This window comes from Terrapene carolina, unplaced genomic scaffold (assembly GCF_002925995.2).
Source record: "Terrapene carolina triunguis isolate 2854851 unplaced genomic scaffold, T_m_triunguis-2.0 Scaffold53, whole genome shotgun sequence".
Taxonomy (NCBI): Eukaryota; Metazoa; Chordata; order Testudines; family Emydidae; genus Terrapene; species Terrapene triunguis.
This window is the reverse complement of record NW_020664404.1, coordinates 13,067,637-13,079,273: the sequence shown is the minus strand read 5'-3', so window position 1 is coordinate 13,079,273 and position 11,637 is coordinate 13,067,637. Positions and strand designations below refer to the sequence as shown.

The 11,637-nt window shown below is 43.7% G+C and overlaps 2 protein-coding genes across 2 annotated transcripts in view; one reads left to right on the top strand and one right to left on the bottom strand.

Annotated features, from left to right (window-relative positions):
* Window positions 1-731: 731 nt before the first annotated feature.
* LETM2 (leucine zipper and EF-hand containing transmembrane protein 2) lies at window positions 732-8,651 on the bottom strand. Its single transcript, XM_026657455.1, has 7 exons — window positions 8,599-8,651; window positions 7,639-7,713; window positions 6,206-6,665; window positions 5,431-5,574; window positions 3,161-3,298; window positions 2,089-2,292; window positions 732-917 (listed from the first exon to the last, which is right to left on the bottom strand). Exons 2-7 carry the CDS (start codon window positions 7,683-7,685, stop codon window positions 732-734), a joined length of 1,179 nt encoding a protein of 392 aa, XP_026513240.1. The 5' UTR covers window positions 7,686-7,713; window positions 8,599-8,651.
* A 251-nt stretch (window positions 8,652-8,902) lies between these two features.
* NSD3 (nuclear receptor binding SET domain protein 3) overlaps window positions 8,903-11,637 on the top strand; it is a 64,709-nt gene continuing 61,974 nt past the window's right edge. Inside the window, exons 1-2 of the mRNA XM_024207152.2 lie at window positions 8,903-8,980; window positions 10,151-10,290. The gene's annotated coding sequence lies outside the window, so the exon portion shown is untranslated. The remainder of the gene's footprint in view (window positions 8,981-10,150; window positions 10,291-11,637) is intronic.

The window sequence follows — 11,637 nt, the reverse complement described above, 5'->3', positions numbered from 1 at the left end:
GGCGGAGGCTTTTTTGCCTGGGGCGGCAAAAAAGCCAGAGCCGGCCCTGGGTAGACTAGTTACTTACATAGAAGTTGACTGCAAGACTGGTGTTAACATCCCTACTTTTGAAAGACTGCCATAGGAAAATTAAGTGTTCAAGCTTCTACTTTAAGTTTTATCCGAAATACAGCACCTGCAGCAACGGTGGCCCTGACCCCAGGCAGAATAAGGCCCCAATATGGAGTCCCAGGGATGGGAGGAGGGGAGTGCTACATGTAAATAGATGCCACCAATACTGGCAATTTTAAAATCAAGATCAGATATTTTTCTAAGAGATCTGCTCTAGGAATTATTTTGGGGACAGTCTCTGGCCTGTGTTTTGTAGGAGGTCAGATCACACATGGTCCCTGCTCACCTTGAAATCTGTGAATCCCTATACAGACAAGTTACAATGTCTCATTATCTGCCCCATTCCAGCACTGCCCTCTTTTAAATAGGCAAGGCCTTTGCTGCTCTAGTGGTTTAACTAATCCCCTGGGTTCCTGTGTCCTGTTCCTGACAGGTATTTGCACTTGGCACTCATCAGCCACCATCTTTTTCAGCTGGGCCTTAGCCATAAGTGGTATGTTTTGTGTTTTACAGTTCAGTTATGCAAATGAGGATCAATAACAAAGCAGTGGCATGAATCTTCAGGGCAACCATCTGTCAAAACCAGTTTATTTGAAGACTGAACATCTAACATGGTCCCTTTAAGTAAAATATAAACTCTGGCTGCAATGTTCCAAGACTTTAGAAGCAGGCAAGGCCCTACTTGCCTGATTGAGTTGTTCTTTCAGCTGTTCCTCTGTGAGACCCAGTGATCGCATTCCTCTGGCCCTGCATGCACTCTGCAGTTCGGATACACTTAGCCCATTAACACCTTCCTTAGCAATCATCTGAAAGGAAAAGGAACATTCACATCCAGGCCTCCAGAAGCCCAAACCCTAGTTTATTAATTATTTAATTATATGGAGATATGCCTATCTCTTAGAACTGGAAGGGACCCTGAAAGGTCATCGAGTCCAGCCCCCTGCCTTCACTAGCAGGACCAAGTACTGATTTTGCCCCAGATCCCTCTAAGTGGCCCCCTCAAGGATTGAACTCACAACCCTGGGTTTAGCAGGCCAATGCTCAAACCACTGAGCCATCAAAGAGATGCCTGCTTGCATTGGAGGGGAGTAGAGAATAAACAAAGGAAAACCTACTGATGCCAAAACTAGGATTCAGCAGACATCCCGTGTCTGACTGCCTAGCTGCATGCCGAACATAGCTAAAGGCGAGGGATAACCTTGGGCCTGACCCTCCAAACACTTAAACATGAGTAACTGCACTCTTGTGTGTGGCCCTACTGAACTGTAATGCAACCACTCACTGGGTAAAGTAACTCACATGCATAAGGATTTTCAGGATTGGGCCTTTATTTGTAAAAATGGACTTATCGTTACATATGCTTAAGTCAAAGGTAGCCAGGAGCCACTTAGAAATTATGCTGTGACATAACTAATTAACAAAAAGCCTCCAGATCCTTCATTCGAGTCTCATGGTAGTGCCAGATTTCCTCATTTCTCATGCTCTCAAGCTCGGACAGCGACAGGAATGAGTTTGGCATCAGTGCACTCTGAATTCAGATTGCTAGTTACATAATAGAAATGGCCCAAAGTTTCTATAGAACTAAGTATGATAAAATTGAAGTAGTATAAGAGATGGGGCTCCGCAATCATTCATTGCTACAGGCTACTGAGATCCTAGGAGACCACCTTCTTCATTCTTAACAGCAAGAGAGTCTCCGCTGAGATGTGCTCATTGGTAGAGCTGATAGAAGGCACTGGAGGGCTGAACTGCCAACACTCTACTTCCTTAGAGTCTCTCATGGGATAATCCTCCTCTTACAAATAGTAACATCACCCCTCTCCCTGTTCATGTGGGCAGCAGCATACCTAGAATATCAGATAGGCAAACTGCAGCTCAGAGAGAGGAAGTGACTTGCAGAATCAGAACTAGAACCCAGGTTTCCTGTACTAACCATCAGATCACATTGCATCTGTGCTATTTGTTTTAGTCTCTTACTTCATCATCTGCTTTTATAGACCTGAGCTGCATCAAAAGCTGGAAGCGGAGTAGGTTATTGGTGCCAATGGGCTGTAGTTCGAGCAGTTTGCAGAGGGCTACCAGCTGTGGCCGTTCTAAGTGTTCAAGAGTCAGCTCATCCTCGAAGAGCTTGGAGAAGCGCACGATCTCCTGGGTGCTGGGCTGGTGGCCAGCATGACGAACCTGCGCAACAAAGCCAAGGCGTCAGATAGGAATGTACCTCAAAAGCCACTGGCAGAGCCGGAAACAGAAACTAGGCATCCTGAATCCAGTCCTCACTCTAACACTCCCCCAAATCATTTCACTTTAGCGCTTTTTGCTGATGGCCACTAAACTGCTATTGTTCAAACCTAGGGTCTGAAATTAGAAGACTATTTCTAATGTGCTCTGAGAATGGCCACCTGAAGAACTTCACTATGTAAAGAGTTTTTCTGCTGGTTAAAATTAGAATTAAGATAAAACAGTAACTTATCTGGACACAGGTTCCCCAAGGCAGTGGGGGACACAGGTTCCCAAGGCAATGGCCACGAAAAGGCAATCAGTTTACCAATATCCCTCAGCATTTATACATGCCTGGTAGCAAGACTCTGCCAGCTTTCAAGTTTCAACAGTGAGCACAACAGCTGCATCTTTCTTACAGATAGATGGACAGGAACAACTTTCTTTCTCCATTTACCATTTGTTTTAAAACAAACAGACCATCGCCACCCACTGAAACTTGCAATCAAGGAATTGCAGCTTCTCTAATCCTGGGCTTGTCAGATAAGTTTGCCAGTGCAGTTACAGTTCACAGAATGGTTTAACAGCAATATTATGATTGTTTCTGTACAGGTTACAAAACATTTCACACATACAGGAAGGTGCGTGAGAATATAATCGGTTAATCTAGTTTGCAAGCTTGTTTTGCAGATTTGTGTCATACAAATCCCATACTTCCTCATCTCCCGGCACAAGACCATTCAAAGTTGTATCTACCCAATGTGCCGCCCTGCTACACAGGACTGCAGATACCTTTCCTAGCCCCTCCAGCTTATTTTACTATTTGCTGTACCTGTTGCACATAGGAAGAGAACTGCTTGGTGGCCTCTCCCGTATTTGCTTTATTCCTTTTGGCCATCTCGGTAATAGTCTCCTGCAGGAATTTTGCAAGCTCTAACGTGGCGCTTAGTTTCTTTTTCTGTTTTTCTTCCTTAATTTAGGAAACAAAAAGTAGTTAGAGGCTCAGATTGAACTCCAGGAAAGAGAAAGTTGGGATAAATTTCCTTCCTTTTGTTACCGCAGGCCTTTGGTTAATTACCCCTGCACCTCTCAAAACCTAACTTACTTTTCATCATTGCCGCTGACTACTCTTGGCGCTTTGGCTTGGATAACTAAAGTACATGCATCAGTTTCAATTCCACTTACTAGACAGATGCTGTAAATACAAGTTTTTTTACTGAATATTCTTCATTGAAATATAAGTTCTGTTATATTGTGCGTGAAAACAAGAGTAAGCCTAGATTTTGAGCTAGGATAACCTGATGATAAACCTCCAAGAATCCTATAGTTAATATTAATAAGCTCAGTTATAACAAAGATTGTGTCATTGTTACTGTAACTTTCTTTTGCATCCAAACAGTGCTTTAAATCCACACGGTTTGAGGTTAGAAGAGTGTATTTACTAGGCCATTAAAGTATCTCTAATATTGGCTTGATCATAATTGTAGGAAGCACACCGCACTGGACCACACGGACAGGGGACAATTTGCACATAAACCAGTAGTGCTGAAATTTCAGCAAAACCTGGTAACGTGAACCCCATTCTGCCAGTCACTCTGCCTCACTAATTGCTAGGAAAATGATTTTGATAAGAGAAACAAAACATGGATCAGTGAAGAGAGGAAAAAAAACAAAAAGGTGATATATATAGGTTTGCATCCCTCTTTTAAAGTCTGCTTTGTTCTGGTTGGAGCCACTAAGTATAAAGAGTGAACAAGGTCACTCTGCATGCCATGTACTGACTGATCAATAGGAGAGCAATCGTCAGACTCTGCTGTAGCTCTGCATGTGTGAGTCCACTTTGAGTAAGAGTGTTGGACCCAGTTGCACAGAGAGGCAAGGCTGAACTGATTTACATTTGTGGGTGCTAATCAACAGTTGCCCATGTGGTAACAGACGTTTTGATTAGTTAGTATCAGACACTACAGCAAGAAATGTGACCCAGATTTCAGATATTATCAGCTGCAAAAGAAGTGAGCTAGTAGTGGGCAGAGAATACCCCAGTTGTATGATATTGACGAGGGCTGGGAAGTTGATAGAGCTAATGTGCCATGCAGAACTAGCCTTTATGGTTTCAAGTGGTTTTGGTTGAAGAGTAAAGGACAAATTTCTGCCTTTGGAAGTATGGGAAATCCCCATGAAAGTCAATGGAAACTGTCCACACATGTGACACTAGCATTTTGGCCCAAGTTAATCTCCTCCTTTCTTAAGGCTCTATCAACATTTTGGTTAAGTGAAAACCTAACAGTATTTAACTCCTGCCTTCACACTCTCAGCACGTTTGATCTACTGGCTCTGCCTTTGAGTGATAAGGGGCACCTGATTAAAATGATCCTATGCAGACCCTTCATTTTCTGTGGCCATCTAACCAAACATAGTTAAGGGTTCTATTTCAGGGCTGATCATTTAGTCTGAAACATTACTCTGAACTGGAGTGGGGCGGGGGGAACCCTCCAAACTATTAAGGACGGAAGAAAGAGAAATTGGGAGAGGGGAGGGGAGACAGGAAAGAGAGATAAAGACACCCCATTCTGGGCACAATACTTGTTAAACCCTTCAGTTCTCTTGTACTACTCCTGTCTTCAATCAGTTATCAAGTAACCTTGCTGCAGACCCCTTCTATCCACTTACCTGACCCTAATCAATCATTAGAATATCTGAGTGCCTCACAATCATTCATGGATTTTATCCTCACAGAATAAAAACATTTTAAAAAAAAAAAAAAAAAAAAAAAAGAAAGAAAGAAAAAGTAAAAACAGAGACAGGGTAGATTAAGTGACTTGGACAAGGTCATAGAAGAAGTCTGAGCAAGGAACTGAACCCAGGTCTCCTGAGTGCTCTATCCACTGATTAGACCAATCTTCCTACACCTGCTTAGCCTCACTACTCCATGATGAGTACTGAAGAACAATTCATCATGGCATGCAGTTTGGTCAGCTTCTAGCAGTATAGCTCAGGCTAGTTGATATCCCAATATACTTCTAGAGTTACCATCCACAATCCTAGTTAATGGAGTCTGAATTATTGAAGCAGTCTGCATTCTCAACAGCCCGGTACACAAACCTTTTTTGATTCCGTCTCAAAAGTTGAGGGCAACATTTCAGGAAAGAGTTTCAGAAATACAGGTAACAGGAATTCCATGAAGGGCACAATGATGAACACCAAGAAGGGAACCAGCCGGAAGAGATCAGCACACGTCCTCAGTAGCTGCAGAAAGGCATAGAAGAAGGAGTTATTTTTCATTTGACAGGCACAAAAGAAAACCTATTGGGCCCAATTAATGAAGGCTTTCTACAAGCGATCTTAGTGCAAATATTACCATTCATTTAGATAACCCAGGTGATTATCAGCATGGTATCTAAATTTAGGACTTATCACATGGCCTCTGTATCAGAGGAATTAATAGTGCTTTTAAGACTGCATTTGTGTACTTTGAACAACTACTGTGGGCACTTTTAAAGTACCACAGCACCCCCTTGTCCAAAGTCTTGCAGAAATTGATGGGCCACAGAGATTGAATGTGCCTCTCATTTCAGAGAAGTCCACCCCAGGATGGGGATGAGTGTCCTTGGCAGAACCTAGGGGGCCTGTGTTGCCACTGCTTGTGTTATACTAGCTATGGAAAATGAACAGAGGATTTCAGTCTCCTGGGCTGTTTAGCCATTACCCTTTTACAGGCATTAAATTCACATGAAAGGTTTAAACAGGTGTCCATATTTGACCTCTATTCAAAGTTTGGAAACCGAACCGACCAGTTTCTTTGGTTACCTTAAGATTTTCAACACATCAGCTTAGCAAATTAGAGCCAATGTGTCTGTGCAAGGTAGTTCATACTCACCCTTCGCCTCTCTCTTCTAGTGAGAACCTGACCATGTAGCAGCCTCCATACCATCCTGGCAGCGACCTTTGTGTCAATCCAAAGCAAGTGGAATCCATTGTAATAATGTTTCAGTTCATCTACAATTCTTTGGCGTAAAGACTTTTTCCCCACACCACTCTCTGTGCTTTGGTCTGACAGAGTTTTAGTATGCTCAGTGTCCTGGTTTATTGTCCTTTGGTGCAGCTGAGATTTATCTTGGAGTTCTCGATGCCAGTAAGCAGAGGTGTGCAGTGTTCGCACTGCTTTAGTTCGTAGGTGAGATAGTCCAGGGGCCAGCTGTGTGCAGTACAGTAACTGCTGGTTTTCAGAGTCTTTCATGTAAATTCGGTTTAAATGAGAATCCACTAGTTGGACAAATGCAACTGATGAGGAATATGGAGAACAGCTGGAGTGCACAAGATGATGAGGGCCTCTGAAACTGAAGAGAAGCTTGTTGTTTTTGAAGAGAAGCTAGTTACTTTAAGCATGTAATTCTCTGCTGTAGTTAATTACCAAAGTTAACCATTTCATTTGAATTTATGTTCTTAGCTTCAAATTCATCACACAGAATCTTCTTAAAGACTTGCCCAGTTTGTGGGAGCAGATTTTAGCTAGGGGATGAAACACTTAAAGTTTTTGCATTATTTTAGCTGATGAGCTGTCCTCTAGAAGGAGCAACTCAGTATTTCAGCCCATTTCTTATAAGCCACCATTCTACTAATGGTTATGACAGAAGAATTTTACCCAATCACAGCCCAAGGGAAAAAAACAAAACAAAACCCTTATCCCCATCACACCACCACAGCCAGGCTACTTCCTGGAATGGTCCTCATACTCTCTTATTTTATCTATAGCCCCAGTGGGATGCCCCTGGTTTCACAAAGAGGCACAGCATGTTAAAAACACCAGGGAAGGAGGTTTTACATTATGATTTTTAATCTTATCTTGGATAACAGGAATAAGACTTTTCACATTAGTATGTACTATGACAACTACCAGAGCCTTTCTAATCAAATCCCTCCATTTCATTCTGACATTTAACCAACCACAAAATCAATTCCGTACTTGGAATATAAAGAGACTGAACTCTCTCTCAAACTAAGATTAAACATTTGGTTTCACCTCATATAGCCTCATTTACAACAGCAAGCCAGTTTTGAACTAAAAGTTAATTGCTGCATACGCTTCTTACCATGCCCATAAAACAAAGCATCAGTCACCTGAAGAAATTAACTATCACTATGGCAACAGTTTTATCAGGCCCTTATTAGACAAAGCTTTATTGGGATGTTTTACACAGAAGTGGCTACCATTTGAATATACTTCAGAGAACTAAAGATGCAAAAGTACTAGAACAAAACAAGAATCTTAACCAGTAAAATAAAATTTAAAAATAAGCCTTTGTTTCTTACCTTGACCTGGCTATTGCAAGGACTATGTTACAGCTGTAGAAAGCCATGTTGCCTTGGAATTATCTGTTGTATGTTCTGATACAAAAGAGCAGATGAACAACAATATTTACATGGAAAGAGTTTGAGTGAATCTAAAGTTAAACTATTTGAGCAGTGCTAAGACTGATGACAATTGCCTTCTATTCATGGTAGATATACCCATATCCTCCCACTACTCCAAAGATGTGGGAAAAGATATCAGTGCTTTCTGTAATCTTCAGCTGGCCCTGGACAAGACATAGCAGATCAGACTTTTCACTGAATTAAACAGACTACTTCCATTCTATGCTGTCACCATAGCAAGGTGCAGTGTGAAAGTGTAATCTGACAGCACCTCACTAACATGCACACTGCTGGACAGCTCACTCACTGCTTTCCCAGAAGTACAGGAGTGGTGAGTGAGCTTCCCCTGGCAGAGGCATAGCAGAGCAGGTATTCAGCACAGCAAACTTCAAAACCCTTTAGCTCTACATTTTGTACCTTTCCCGGGAGGATCCCAAAGCACAAGTATGATTCCCATCTTATACACCAAGAAGTGACTTGTCTAAACGGCCTCATTGACAGAACCAGGGAAAAGAACCCAGAAGTCTCGCTTCTGCTTCCCATCCCTTTGCTCTATCCCCCCCCCTCCACCTCCGGCTCGGCTCCCCCACGGCTGGGAGCTGAACCCAGGAGTCCGGCCCCTCCTGTTTTGTAGCCCCCCTCCCCGCGGCCTGGCCCGGCTGGCTCCCCTGGCAGGCGCAGCGAGGGGCCCCGGCCTGAGGGACCCCAGTGCCGGGGGGTGCCCCTGAGGGGGGGAGGGGGCCCAGCCCTATGACGGGCTCGGAGGTGACCGCAGGGAGCTAGGGCCGAACGGCTGGCGGGGGGGCGGTCTAGGGGAGCCGTGGGCCGAAGCCCCCCGTGGCTACCAGGCCCACTCACCTCCTTCTCAGGGCCCCGCTCCGCCCCCCCTCCAGCTGCCTCAGTCCGCCCAGGCCCTTCCCATCACCCCCCGCGGCCGGAAGCAGACGGACGCTCTACTCCCTCGCTCGATGGCTCCATTCCCCAGCCGGCCCCCCCCCCCTTCGGAGGTAGCCAACGCTAGCGCAGGACTCAGGAGGGGGCCGGTCGTGAGCCAGCCAATGGGCGCGTACAGCTCGGAGTGGGGGCGGGGCCTGACCGGATGTGCCCTCCCCTTCCTCCGAACTGTCCCTCCCGTCCCATTGACCCTGGGCCTGCTGCTGGTGGGCTCCAGGCTCTGCCTTTTCCTTGGGGATGCTGTGTGATGTCAGGATGACGCCACTGCTTGTTACCGTGGAGACAGGTGTGACATCACTCACAGGGCTATGACAGGGGCTAGGTTTTGGTTACACTTCTTCAAGCTGCAGGGGCCCCAGGGCCCCCCGAGATCTCTGGCTCTGACAGGTGCTGGAGCCCATTGCACTGTGCTCCTTCCCTGCTCTCCGCCCCTGACTGCTGGGGAGAGGCCTCGGCTGCCACAGCCCCACTGGACTGCAGAGAATTCATTCCCAGGGGTGTGGCTGGTGAGTCTCGCCCACGTACTCATGGTCCAAGTGATCGCCCTCTTGGGGGTCGGGAAGGGATTTTCCCCTGGGTCAGATTGGCAGAGACAATGGGGGTTTTTCCTCTGCAGCATGGGGCCCATCTCACACGGTGGTTTGAACTAGAGTAAAAGGTGGATTCTCTGTAACTTGAAGTCTTTAAATCAAGATTCAAGGACTTCAGTATCTCAGCCAGAGGTTAGGAGTTTAATACAGGAGTGGGTGGGTGACATCCTGTGGCCTTCAATGTGCAGAGGTCAGACTTAGATGATCACAATGGTCCCTTCTGGCCTCAAAATCTATGAGTCTATGCCTGTCTTGAACCCTGCTGGACCACCTACTCACTGCTGCCCCCTCCTTGTTGTCTGCTCTACAGGGCCCTCTGCTATACCAGTCTGTTTCCCCTTACCCTCTCCCCCTACCCGCCCCCATTCCATTCCCTGACCCTCTGCATGCCCCTATGCCACAAAATGAGCACAAAAGTCCCCATCTTTCTTATGATCTAGAAACACAAACTACCTTACCCCCAAATCCTACACATTTGCAAAAGCCCTCAAGAAATGTGCCTAGGCACACCCTCCCACCTCTCAAGATTAGTATGAGCAAGTTCCCATTTATATGTGCTCATGAAAACTCCACAGGCTGCATGTAATAGTCATGGTTAGAGTAGCCTAGGAAGTTTCCATCAAAACAAAATTTCTGTGAAAAACAGGAAAAAAATGTTGAACTTTTGTTTTCTGCTCAACTTTGTTATTTATTATTACTGTTATTATTTTTGACCATTATGTTTTCAAGGTGCCTTACAAACATTAACTCATTCATTCAGGAGCTTCCTCTTAAAAAGTATCTCCCTCTGTTGAACAAGCATTAAAACAGAGGAACTTCTGTGTGTGCATCTCTTTACCTATTGTTATGTTGACTTATTTACATAGTGCCAAGTGTGTGAGAGATGAGCTTTACAGACATGTATGAAGACAAAGTCCTGGGAGGAAGTGATTTTTCTGTACTATGCTGGCTGTTGCTGGATCCTACAAAGTCTTGGCTTAAAGTTTTCAAAATCATTGCTTTAAAGGTGAGAAAAAGCATGTCAAGCAAATTAATGCTGACATTTAAAATGTTTAATTCAGCTAAATGTTAAATTCAGTACAAAATGTTTTTCATTTCTATGACCTGGTCCATGTGCAGGATTTTCAGAGGTGAAAAGGTAATGGGGACCAACGATTTATTTTTTAGTGTTTAACAAAGCACCAAAAGCATCATACAGTTTTCTTTAATTTTATATAGCAATGTGTTGCCTATATTTGAAGGATCTATGTTTAAATTATTGCACTTGATATCTACATATAGCACATTATAAATTACATGAAGGGAGGGTGTGAGAAGAAAAAATATACATTAAAAATAGACGTTCTTTTAGGTTTTATCCCCCAAAATAAGTTTGTGTGGTGTCAGGAATCAAAGGTATCTCAAGACAAATTTTAAGGGCTCCCCAAATTCTATAAATCAAGGAGGCATTTGGAGAGAATCTCCTCCTTAGCAGATGACAGAACTAGGAAGGTTACTCTGAATCTATTCTGCATTTATAAGGATGACGTAGTAAATATTAGAACATAATCTGAAATGCAAACTGCTATTAATCCACTAAACAAATTTACCAGCTAGTGTCCAAACAAATGGTTTAAAAAATAGAGGTAAGAAGAAAGTACCTTAGTTTAGCCACTAGAGGTCTCTTTATGTCTGTGTTTATTCTCTCAACTGGTAAAGACATGCCTGCGAAGGCCAGTTCTCCAGACATCTTAGATTAAAAAATATCGATCCATATCTTACTCCTCTCCCCACAAAAATTCTTGAAGCATTATGTTGGAATAGGCCTTTTAATACTAAAGCTTTACATTAAAACCTTTTGTAGTAGAACAAATCTTGATGGAATAAAGAAGGAAGTGACTAAGCATTCTTCTTGTCTCACATAGAGGAAGGTGTTTTTGCTGGAAGAGATATTCTGCTGAATTAATGTACAATAGTTATTGTACAAAGTACAACAACAATATGATACTGAGACTGACTGAGCAGCCAAACATAAATAATCTTTCACTCTGAAGTGATCAAATAGGCGTCCCTTGTTCGTTACACCATCAGAATAGTGGATTTTAATCTGCTATACTAGCTCTGAAGGTTCAGAGAAGTGAAAACACCCATCATGCCTTTCATTGCACAGGGTTTTCAGTATGGAGTTGTGGGTGGATATGTGCATGAATTCCTTCATGATTTCACTACTCCTATCTAAGGACAAAGTCTGTCCTCAGACATGCATGTGTAGCTGAAATCAGTGGAAACTGGTCTTAAAAATCTGAGAGCCTGAACCAAAGCCCATTTAAATCAATGTGAATTTTCCATTTACTTAATGGGACTTCAGATCAGG

What these genes read in the sequence shown, in the direction of transcription:
- LETM2 (XM_026657455.1), bottom strand. Translation starts at nt 7,685, where the DNA reads ATGGCTTTCTACAGCTGTAACATAGTCCTTGCAATAGCCAGGTCAAG. An exon ending in CTTGCAATAGCCAGGTCAAG is followed by an intron (nt 6,666 to 7,638) that starts GTAAGAAACAAA and finishes GCTTCTCTTCAG; the next exon opens with TTTCAGAGGCCCTCATCATC. An exon ending in TTGAGACGGAATCAAAAAAG is followed by an intron (nt 3,299 to 5,430) that starts GTTTGTGTACCG and finishes TCCTAAATTAAG; the next exon opens with GAAGAAAAACAGAAAAAGAA.